This window comes from Fragaria vesca, linkage group LG3 (genome assembly GCF_000184155.1).
Source record: "Fragaria vesca subsp. vesca linkage group LG3, FraVesHawaii_1.0, whole genome shotgun sequence".
NCBI classification, from domain to species: domain Eukaryota; kingdom Viridiplantae; phylum Streptophyta; class Magnoliopsida; order Rosales; family Rosaceae; genus Fragaria; species Fragaria vesca.
In genome coordinates, this window is record NC_020493.1 from 7,553,675 (window position 1) to 7,565,005 (window position 11,331).

At 37.8% G+C, this 11,331-nt stretch overlaps 2 protein-coding genes and 1 non-coding gene across 3 annotated transcripts; 2 read left to right on the forward strand and 1 right to left on the reverse strand.

Moving 5' to 3' along the window:
- Window positions 1–512: 512 nt before the first annotated feature.
- LOC101312913 (serpin-ZX-like) lies at window positions 513–1,699 on the forward strand. Its single transcript, XM_004295535.1, has 2 exons — window positions 513–1,117; window positions 1,201–1,699. Exons 1-2 carry the CDS (start codon window positions 513–515, stop codon window positions 1,697–1,699), a joined length of 1,104 nt encoding a protein of 367 aa, XP_004295583.1.
- A 1,069-nt stretch (window positions 1,700–2,768) lies between these two features.
- Window positions 2,769–4,712, forward strand: LOC101301083. Its single transcript, XR_184210.1, has 3 exons — window positions 2,769–3,155; window positions 3,237–3,353; window positions 3,441–4,712. It is a non-coding gene; the product is annotated as an uncharacterized LOC101301083 (transcript).
- A 992-nt stretch (window positions 4,713–5,704) lies between these two features.
- LOC101313199 (putative receptor-like protein kinase At3g47110-like) lies at window positions 5,705–9,526 on the reverse strand. The gene is made up of 5 exons (XM_004295536.1): window positions 8,986–9,526; window positions 8,825–8,896; window positions 8,448–8,735; window positions 6,189–8,174; window positions 5,705–6,102 (listed from the first exon to the last, which is right to left on the reverse strand). The coding sequence occupies exons 1-5, from the start codon at window positions 9,524–9,526 to the stop codon at window positions 5,705–5,707; spliced, it is 3,285 nt and encodes a 1,094-aa protein (XP_004295584.1).
- Window positions 9,527–11,331: the final 1,805 nt, after the last annotated feature.

Sequence of the window (11,331 nt, forward strand, 5' to 3'; positions counted from 1 at the left end):
TGGTTTTTTATTTTCGTCGGCTAAAGCCTTTCTTCTGGTAGTGACATTTAGAAAAATAGAAAATGAAAATAAAAGAAACGTAACGGACGAAGACATGCGACCGTCATGTGATAACCTCTTTAATGGTGTTAGAAATAATGTTATAATGTGATCAAAATTAACCGATATATAAACCATGAGGACTGAAATTAAACATTTTAAACCACAGGGGCAAACATAGCCATGACCTCAAACCACAAGGACCATTTATAACTTTTACTCTTTGATTTACATCAAAGGTAAAGTTGCACATTGTTTTTGGTCTGGGTCTGTCGCTGACTGAGTGAACAATTCTCATATTGTGAATTACAATAACAAATGCTAAAATCAATTAAAACCGAATCCTTAACCAAAAAAAAAGACCTAGTTAGAAATCCTATACGAAATCCTAAACCTTATGGAACCCTAGCAGTTTCATTCTTTATAAATACGACCTTTACACTCCTCTCCTTTCACCTTGACAAGCACCAACAATGGATTACAAATATCTCGAAGCCTTCCAAACACCCATCAGCCACCAAACCGATGTGGCCCTCAAGATAGCAAAACAACTCCTTGATTCTGAGTTCAAGGGCAAGAACATGATCTACTCCCCTCTATCCATCCACATCGTTCTCAGCTTAATCGCCGCCCGCACAAACAATCCCCACTTCGTTTCTTTTCTCAACTCAAAGTCCATCGACGACCTCAACTCCCTAGCCTACAATCTTGTCACGTCCGTTTTGGCCGACACACCAAGCAGAGGCGGACCACGTTTGAACTTCACAAACGGTCTCTGGGTCGACGAGTATACTCCTCTTGAGGAATCATACAAAAAAGTTTTGTTGGATTTATACAAGGCGGCTCTAAACGAAGTTGATTTCAAAACCGATCCGGAAAAGGTGAGAATCCAAGTGAACTCATGGGTTGAGAAAGAGACCAGAGGACTTACCCCTGAGATTCTTCCTCCTGGCTCAGTCCACAGTGCCACGGGTCTCATATTCGCAAATGCCTTGTATTTCAAGGCAACTTGGAACGACGGTTACTTCTATAAACCACCAAAGTCGGAAGACCTTAAGTTTTATCTTCTGAACGGAGAGTCAGTGAAGGGAGTGCCTTACATGACTAGTAGCCATGAACACTTTATCGCTGTCTTTGACGACTTTAAAGTCTTCATTACAGGGACTGTGCTCTGGAGGACTTTGACAATGGGACATATAAACACGACCCTCGATCTTTCTCTATGTTGTGGCTACTTCCTGATGCAAGAGATGGGCTACCGGCTCTGGCTGAGAGAGTTTGTTCCGAGTCCGGGTTTCTGGACCGCCATCTTAATCTTAAATTTGAGAGTTTTACTTGGGTTAGGGTGAAGAAATTCTTGATTCCTAAGTTTAAGATATCATCTGGGTTTGAAGCTTCGGATGTTCTGAAAAAAATAGGGATGGGGGATGGTTGTGATTCAATGGCGATATTTCACGAATCTGTAATAGATGTTGATGAAAATGGCACCACAGCGGCAGCAGCTACTTGTGCTCAAGTATATTGTAGCATGGGTTCGCCCCCTAAGCCTAAAGAGATAGAAGAATTTGTGGCTGATCACCCCTCCATGTTTCTCATAAGGGAAAACAGGACGGGAACAGTTTTGTTCATGGGGCAGGTGCTCAATCCTCTTGCAGGCTGATTATGATTGGTGTGTGGGAAGGCTTGTCATATTTTCTAGATACTGTAGTTTCAATTTCCAAGTTTGATTAGTTTGGGTTAAGTTTCTAGTTTACTAGCTAAGTGGGTGTATTGCATTTGGATTCATACAGACTTATTTTAATCAATTGACTTTTTGAAAAGTCTACAGACTCTTTAAAAAGTTCATAGACTTTCACTGATTTCTTAAAACCATCGATTTTTAATCACAGACTTTCACTGATTTCTGAAATCTACAGATTTCATATGAATGACTTATGTAGATTTCTTAATACTTACAGAGTTATAGGAAATGAACAAAAAATAAAGATGCAATGACAAACACATAATGACACCGATTATAAGTTGAGTGTTCATCTATCTAATTTCGATGCATACCTTTATAATATTTGATTGAAATACATAAACATAGGTAACAAAAAAAATTATATTAACTTAACAACACGCATAGTACGTAAACCAAAAACACATATTATAAAGTGAGACATTAGATGTTCACAAGTTTAATTCATGTACGCCAATATAATAATATATGATCATGTGGTTCTAATATCAAGAGTTAGTAGATAATATTTAGATTATCGAGGGTTCCAAGCATTACAATTGAAATACAACAAAATATTAACATTAAAAAAACATTGAAAAGAATAGGTAGAATAGAACATTGATAGCACAAAATATTATAAAAAAAAAAAAAAAGATGATGTATTGTAGGATCAACATATTCACATGTAAAGAGAAAGTCTGTCGTAGACTTTTCCAAATCTTTGTTCTAGTGGATGGAAAAATATTGGAGTTTGGTGTGTGTAATTTACATTACAAAGTTCACAATTATCCATGAATTATTAATTCTATAAGTATGAATGATATTTTGAATACATCTAAACTTCTATTCATTTTAAAAAGTCTTAATTGAATACCCCTGAATTTTGGTGGAATTCATAATGATTTTTTAAAATCTAGTTGAGTACACCCAGACTTTGATGGACTTTTAAAAATCTGTATTGAATACACCTAGACTTTTAAATTCCATAAATTTCTTTAAAACTTCCACTAATTCCATATACAATACACCCCTTAAGAGTGGCCCAGGTAAAGAATTGAAGTTCCTCAAGGTAAATTCTGTCAAATTTCAGCTTCCTCAGACGGTCTGAGTCAGACCCCTGAAAAATTTGGCTCGGGGTGTTTGTTGTTTTTGGTCGGTTTAATATAGGATATGCCCTCCCTGATTTCCTAACCCCGGCCCTTCTTTTTCCTCTCTCTTCCTTCTCTAATCCACCGCTTCCTTAATTCTTTCCTCCGTTTCGGTCAGTTCCCAATTCAGGAATTTCCGTTCTCTCAGAATCATCAGGCTCCTCTTCATCAGTGAAAGAGTTGTTCCAGTGTTTGAATGACCCGTCCTTTTCGGGATTTCGGGTTTGTAAATTGAAGAACAGGAGGTAGGTTGCCGTTTTGATTTTGTACGCTATTGATTTTTTAGGGATTTGGATTTTGATTGTGGGCTTTTGGATTTTGTTTAGGGATCAAATTTGGGGCATGATAACCAATGTTTCCCGTGGGATGAGCAATACCATGAATGTAAGAATGACCGCCTTTTGCGATCCGGTGGGATTTTCCCTTCTCTGCTACAAGTTTGTGTAAGATTTCGGTTCCCATTTGTAATTTCATAGTTTTAATTTTTCTGCTAAAGTTTTGATTTTTAAGGTGTTGTGGGTTTGATACAGTGCTGGGAGGCCATTATGGGATATGAGTTTTGGTTCTTAAAGTTGAGTTTTACGTGTATTCTGGGTTCATTTGTGTGGAACTGTGGGTTGATTGGATTTTGCAGAGAACAAAGCAAGAAGATGTCTCTGAAGAACAAGTATAATTGTCACCATATATCATTTTTGCATTCCGAATTCGTTGCTCATTAGTTTGTTAGTATAAGCAAGAAGTTGCCTATTGGTTTCAAAAGATGTAATACTAATATTATTAAGGCACCTCATCATTTCAGCTGATAAAGATGATTTACTATAGTCTCTCAAATTGATTCAGCTTAATTTATGATTCGTGCATCTTTTCTATCACTTTCAGTTTTAATGCATCTTTTTAATCATGGACACTTTTAGCTGCTTTAGCATTTTTAGATTATTTAGTATTCAGCTGATAAAGATTATTCACTATAGTCTCTCAATAGCCCTTACCTTCTGGGAAAGGAAATTTTATGTTGGTGCCTGGTGCCATGGTTACATTCTGTCCACGAGCAGAGCAAATCATTTTTACTTTCATGAATAGGTCATCAACATGGAGTGGGTAACTTTCGTTCATCACACCTTCCCCTTACACAATATGATCAGGCTCTTCATGTTTGACTTATGGTAGATGGTTTAGTTTGATCTAGATTTGACCAGGGCTTTTGTTTTGTTCTACAGATCTTTGAGAAGATAATTTCTGGGATGTATTTTACGAAACTTTTCTCAAGTCTTTCGCAATATGATATGCCCCGTGTGTTATTCAATCAATCGAACAATAGTAATTTGTGTATTTAAAATAGTATTCAGCATATAGATTTTAGTTAGCCTCACTATATCTGTTTTGTGTATATGTAGAGGAAAACTGCAGTTCATTTTTTCGCAGGCATCACAGCTACAGGGTTATGTTTCTGATCAAGGATGGAAATGATCAAGCCACAATTTTGCTCATGCGAGAGCATCGTTGTCGAAAAGAAAACATCAAAACATTCTGCCAAAACATATCATTCATGTACATGGATGGATCAAGCTTCTCAAGCTGAAGCAAGAACCTAATCAGCTTCTATATTTTAGACTTTAGTATAGATATTGATCTCTAAAAACAAAGACAGTAGTTGCTAGAACGATACCATGTAGCCAATATATATCTTTGCTGATAGGCATCTCCCTATTTTCGATAAACAATGTGGATGCCCTGCTGTTATCATAATACTAGCAATATTTTGTAATCAATTTTGTAATTATGGAGCAGATACTTGAAACAAGAAAATCACAATGCATTCTCACAGTAAACTTAACAATAAGTTGATGACTATATTAGTCCCTACCTTGACAAAAAAAAACAAAATTAGAGCCTGTTGCGGTACCAAATCCCGCAGCCGCAGCAACGCGCGGCCAACTTTTTTAGTTTTATATATATGGGCTGAAATCACCGAATCAAATCTCATGAATCACCAATTTGTTATTAGTCATTAGCTTGCTTTCATTGTTGTTATTATTTCGAAGTAAAGTTAGGTGAACCGCATTTTAATAAACTACATACGTGTCAACTTATGTGATATATACAACGAATGATTAAAATATTTTATTAAATTACGTGATCGTGTCACAAATGTAAGGTCTAGACGGTTTACAAAACATGGTTCACCAGCATTATTGATTTATTGCCCAACTAAGTATTTTTTGTTGGTCTAACTATCAACGAAAAAAGGTTAAGCAATATAATACAGTGAATAGTTGGGTATTCGGTATTCCAATACACAAGTTTGTAGTTTGTACAAAGGGTCAACATAAAGAAGTCTTTGAGGCTGCTATATAAATGCAGTGGACAAACACCCCACAGTTCTACATCTTGATGGTGATTTTACAAAAGGTATTGGCAATAAAGTGGTCTTGAACTCTAAAAAATTTACCACTTGCTTTGATTTTTGGGCCTAGTGATTGGTTTTCTAGCCCAACAAACCTAGTCGGGCGCCTCTGCTTCTATTCTGGTTTCTGGCCCCTGGCCCAAGTTCAATAACAAATGACTAAGCCTGACTAGCCGTCACGATGAACGACACGCCGGAGATTTGCAGCATCACTAGGAAGGAAGGCCATGGCAGGTTTGAGTTTCTGTTCCCTTTATTTCATTCCCTTTACCATTTTTGCATGTGTTTAAACTTTGAATACAAATATCCAGTACTTCTTTAGTTAAGGGTTACCTATAATGTTGTACCTGTAATAGCTTAAAGACATGAAATTACATGCTTTGGAATGGATCAATTAAAGCTCTTGTGAATAAGAGGGCGGTTCAACAGCACATTTCCTTCCCTGTCCTTCAAAAACTTGACCTTGATTTTCTGAAGAGTGGCTAGAGCCTCTTGCATATTTAACCTCTCTTCTGATGATTCGGCAGAACATGAAAGAGCCAATCGCATAATGGATGCTAAACACTCCTTCCTAACAGTATCATTATCTTCCTGTGTTCCAAGTAGATTGGTATCAACAACTTTAGCTATTGCATCTGCAAATAGTGAGTTTGCAACCCATTGCTTTAAACTCATCTCCCCAACAAACATTTCATCTGTTGGCTTCCTTCTTGTGAATGTTTCCATCAATACAATCCCAAAACTATACACATCCCCTCTTCTAGTGACAATCCCTTCTCTTCCGTACTCTGCAATATATGATCAAACAAATTCTTTAGGATAACAACAATCACAATATACATAAAGTTGAAACATAAACTAGCAAGTACATCACCTGGAGCCATATAACCAATGGTCGCTAGCGTCATCGTTTGAGTCATAGAATCTCCTGTGCCTAATAGTTTTGCTATGCCAAAATCAGCAACATGTGCAACCATGTCATCATCTAGTAAAATATTGTTGGGCTTCAAGTCACAATGAACAATAGGTGTTTCATAATCATGATGAAGATACTCCAAAGCTGATGCAACATCTATCATGATATCCAACCTTTTCAGCAAGTTCAAAGAACAGTTATGAGAATACAACCACTTCTCCAGGCTCCCATTAGGCATGTAATTCAGTATAAGAGCTTTGAAATCATTTTGAGAGCAGCAACTGATGATTCTGATAAGATTTCGGTGACGAATATTGCTTAGCATTTCACATTCAACATCAAAACTTGTAAAAGCCCCTTCTGTTTCTAAATTCAAAACCTTTATGGCCACATCTACTCCGTCTGAGAATGTTCCTCTATAAACTGAGCCAAAACTGCCAATGCCAAGTAAGTTGCTCACACTGAATCCATTTGTTGCAGTTAGAAGCTCATGGTATGAAACCCTTCTGTATAGGGGTTGAGGCCAGTAGGAAGTTTCTATTGTAGCTTCCACATTCTTATTTTTTCGTAGCATCAACCAAATTATGGAGATCAAAAGAAACATTGCTGACAAGATCCCTGGAATAACATATCTCAAGATAGATGTACCACTTTTCTTTCTGCATGGTTGAACATGAAATCGGTATACACCACAGAGTCCACGGTTTGAAACAAACGATTGAGCAGACAAGTTTGTGAAAGGTCCGCCTGTTGGAATTTCTCCTTGGAGTTTGTTGAAAGACAAGTTCAGATACTTGAGATATGAGAGTGCTTCGAGAGACTTTGGAATCATTCCAGATAGATTGTTCTGGGATAAATCCAGACGTTCTAAGCTTAACATGTTCCCAAACGAACTAGGAATAAGGCCTTCTAAATTATTACTTGCCAAGGACAGATTGACCAAATTTTGTAGACTCTCAATACTACTTGGTATGCTACCGGATAATTGGTTGTTTGATAAATCCACATCTGTGACAACTTTCAAATTGCCAAAACCTTCTGTAAGAGGTCCAACTAGAGAATTGGATGAAAGATTTAAGCGAAAGATATCTGTAAGCCCCCACAATGTAGATGGTATTGTGGATGTTAACAAATTGGACTGTAAGAATAGACCTCTTAGAGCTGCATTTAGATTACCCAAGCAGGCAGGTATGGCACCAGTAAGTTGATTCTCATACAGACTCAACTCATTTAGATGGTTTAGTTGACAAAGTTCATCTGGAATGTGTCCTTGCAACTTATTACCATGCACATCCAGAAGTTGGACATTCGGTAATCTTCCCAGTGAAGTTGGAATTGGTCCACTCAGTTCATTTTCTGCAAGGTCTAAGAGTGTTAAGTTGGTCAAGTTGCCTACATGATTGGGGATGTTACCTCTCATGTTGCAGTCAGCTAAGTAAATGAATTCAACTGATGCTGAGAGATTACTAAAGGAAACCGAAAGCTTGGAGTTTAATGGATTGTCTGACAAGGCTAATGTGCTCAGATCTTTAAGACTTGCCAAACAAGAGAAAAAATTTACTCCTGGACTAGAAGTATCAATGGTGAAATTATTCTGGTGTAAGGTAAGCCGACGAAGGTTTGTTAAGGCACATAGCTCACTAGGAATAAAGCCTGAAAACAAGTTTGAGCCAAGCTCTAGCCGTACGAGCTGAGAAGCATTGGAGATGGATTTAGAGAATACTCCACGAAGCGTATTTCCTCCTATGAACAAAAATATGAGGTTTGGAAGTCCAAGGCCTACGTTTGCTGGCAGGGTGCCTGAGAGCTGATTGTCGTGAAGATCCATCAGTGTTATTGTCGAAATGTTGAAGATTGAGGATGGGATGAGGCCATCGAGATTATTAATTCCGAGGGCCAATCTATCTAAACTTGGAAGATGACCAATCTCATGTGGTATAGTCCCTGCCAAAAGGGGTTGATTAACTGGTATGTTTAAATCTCACGGGGCTATAGATGTGTTCCAAATAGTCTGTGCTATATCAGTATATATATTGTATTTTCATTTCTTTGGTTGTTCATATAATTATAATCTGTTTATCTGCTCACTTGTCAGTTAAAAACATACTAACCTATTATCAGCAATTATATGATCGATCAGTCAGTTTACCCACATTGAATGACTTAAGAAACAAAACCATGATAGGAACAATATTAGTTGACAGTATGATGGAATACCTGTCAAGTAGTTCCAGCCAAGGTCAATCATCCTTATCTGGGTTAAGTTGCCAATATTGGATGGAATTGGACCATCAATCTGGTTGTAAGCCAAATCCAACTGTTGAATGCTAGGAAGATGTTGATATATATTCTTTGGAAGACTACCATTCAAACTGTTTCTATAGAAAGTCAAAGTGATCAAAGAAGACATGTTGAAGACAGCAAGAGGAACATGCCCTTGCAAGTCATTGAACTGCACAAACAACTTCTCCAGTTGATTCAAGATGCCAATCTCGTTTGGAATTTCTGAAAAATCAACACATATATATTAAACTCAATCACCTACAAGCTGTCTGATCAATAAACTCCATATTATCCATCTGCATCGATCTTACCTCTGAAATTATTATTATCAAGGTATATCTCCTTCAACTTTGTTAGGTTTCCAATTTCTCTTGGTATACTACCTGTTTATAATTTCTATTGGTGTTAAATTATATATATGAATATAATGAACAAAGCTAACTGTGATGGTAGGTAGGTTAATTACTTTTACCTGATAGCTGGTTATTGCTCAGGCTGATTACTTGGAGAGCTGTTAAGTTGAAGATGGCAGCAGGTATGGAACCTGAAAATTGATTACCATACAGGTCGAAGGTTTCGAGTTTCGATAAGGAACCAAACCATGATGGAATGGCTCCCATAAAATTGTTGAATCTGAAACTGATGAGCTTCAATCGGTGCAAACGTCCCAATTCCAAAGGCATGGCACCATGAAAACTGTTGTTTCTTAAGCTAAGCTCAACAAGGAACGATAGGTTGCCAAGTTCCGGAGGAATGGTGCTCGTGAGTCCCATATAAGAGAGGTTCAAGACTGAGACTCTAAAGTGGCGTGCACCACAAGTAATACCAACCCAGTTGCAAATAGGGGTAGTGGTTGACCAATTAGTGGAGATGATGTTACCAGGGTCGCTGGTGATACGAGCTTTGAGAGCAAGAAGAGCAGACTCATCTGTAGTGAGACTACTGTTGGTTAGTGCTGCCACCATAGTTAAGCAGCAAGCCGCGGCCAGGAAGAGCCAAGTAAGTCTCTCCATTGTTGGATGCTGGAACGAAAATGGATTTGTGCAGAATGTGCGGCTTGACATATATAGACAACCATAGTTGTGAATGCAATCACACACGCAGAGACTAGTGAGAGCAATAATTGAGAGGGTTAGCTGAGCCTGAGCTTTCTGCCTGACTTTTAGTCATATCAGAATCACAAGACGTTGAAAGGTTTGATCAGAACACGTATAGAGGTTCAAAATGTGTGGAAGTTAGTAAGTGAATGGATGGAGATGCAATGCAACTATGGTACATATATAAATCTTTTCTGACTATACGGTTTGTTACTTCAGGCTAGTTAATTTATGTGCCTGACATTAACCCTTCAAAGATAGTTGACCTGCCAGAAACTTACAATGCAGCTTGGTGTCTACTAGTAAAACGAAAGATCGCTTGCTGCTATTATCATGTGTACAGAGAATTGAGATTGAAAATTTAATCAAGTTGATTTCAGATGTAATTTGCAGGCTAGCTAGCTGTCGATAGAAAACTTCCTTTTGTCTTCAACTATACATAGAAGGTATAATTGTTTGAAGTTCATTACAGAAACTCTACTATTACCTCAAATAAAGGCAGAAGCATACAGCACACTCTGCGTCCTTATAAAAACTTCTTCTTGAAATCTTGATATGTTCAAGGCTGCAACTCCAAATTGTTGAGCACACAAGTAACGCGAAGCCAGTAGCAAACAGGGCTAGCTAGTGATCGACCACTTGGTAAATATCATGTTTTAGTGAAAGAAGAGCAATTAAGCTGGTATGTTGCGACTTGTGAGATGTTCTTTTGTGCTGCCATGGTCAAGTTGGTATACAAGAGTGTACCAGCACCTACGTTATCCACAGGAGCAACTAACTTCTCTCCATTGTATGCAGATGTGGATTATATTGCTGAGGCTGAAATCTGAGAACGTAAATTGTTTTGATCTATGCATAATGCATGGACAGCGTTGTGATCATTCGATCATTAATGTCAGTACCATATTTTTGATAATGTCTTGGTAAGTAACTGATTATAAGAATATGCCTCCAACAAGTTTGTTGTATCCTTTTGCCGTCTTGCAGCTATATATGACTTCTTCTGTGCTGAAGAATTCAACTTCTCTAACTCACAAGTCATCCAAAGAGAAGTTGGTTCTTTAATAGATTGGTGATCAGCCAAGCTAGTTTCAGGTGTAAATCCTTTTGTATAATATAATTTTATGACCAAACAGGCCAAACAGGTCCAAAACCTTGTGGCATTTCAACCATTCAAACATTCACAATAGAGAGTGATTGCTCTCTGTAGTGAATGGTATTCAATTATTCATAGTAGACTTTGGATTCTCCTTCATCCAAATTCTTTGGCTTTTATTTTGACTGGCATTCCTGAAATGAGTTTCCAATCTTATGATATGCATACAGGACCATTTGGCATCTTCTAGATTTTGGGTAATTTAAATTGAGCCATGAGGCCATAAATGAAAATCAGCGGCTATTTTTCCCCATCAAGCTATAAAGTAACAGCCTCAGATGTTTACCCCCCAAAGGAAGTTACAGCATGTCCCATAATATTCGGCCTGTTGCTACAGGGCTTCACCATTTTGTCCCACTTCTTGTTTCCTGATCACAAAAGCCCAGAAAACACAGCTTCTGATTGTGACAAGTGGTGCTGTCTGGACCATGTGATTAAGCTACAGTGCATGCACTATACCAGTAGCAGAAGCCTGCAGAGTTCAGAAATAGACCAGCCAGGCTATACAGTAGTGATAGACATTTTCCAGTTTGACCATAATCTAAGATACACTGTTTATCGTTGA

Coding starts and splice junctions, on each gene's coding strand:
- LOC101313199 (XM_004295536.1), bottom strand. CDS start 9,526: ATGGAGAGACTTACTTGGCTCTTCCTGGCCGCGGCTTGCTGCTTAACT. Junction 8,897..8,985: donor GAGCAATAACCAGCTATCAG/GTAAAAGTAATT, acceptor AATTATAAACAG/GTAGTATACCAAGAGAAATT. Junction 8,175..8,447: donor TGGCTGGAACTACTTGACAG/GTATTCCATCAT, acceptor CCCTTTTGGCAG/GGACTATACCACATGAGATT.
- LOC101312913 (XM_004295535.1), top strand. CDS start 513: ATGGATTACAAATATCTCGAAGCCTTCCAAACACCCATCAGCCACCAA. Junction 1,118..1,200: donor TTTTATCTTCTGAACGGAGA/GTCAGTGAAGGG, acceptor TCTTCATTACAG/GGACTGTGCTCTGGAGGACT.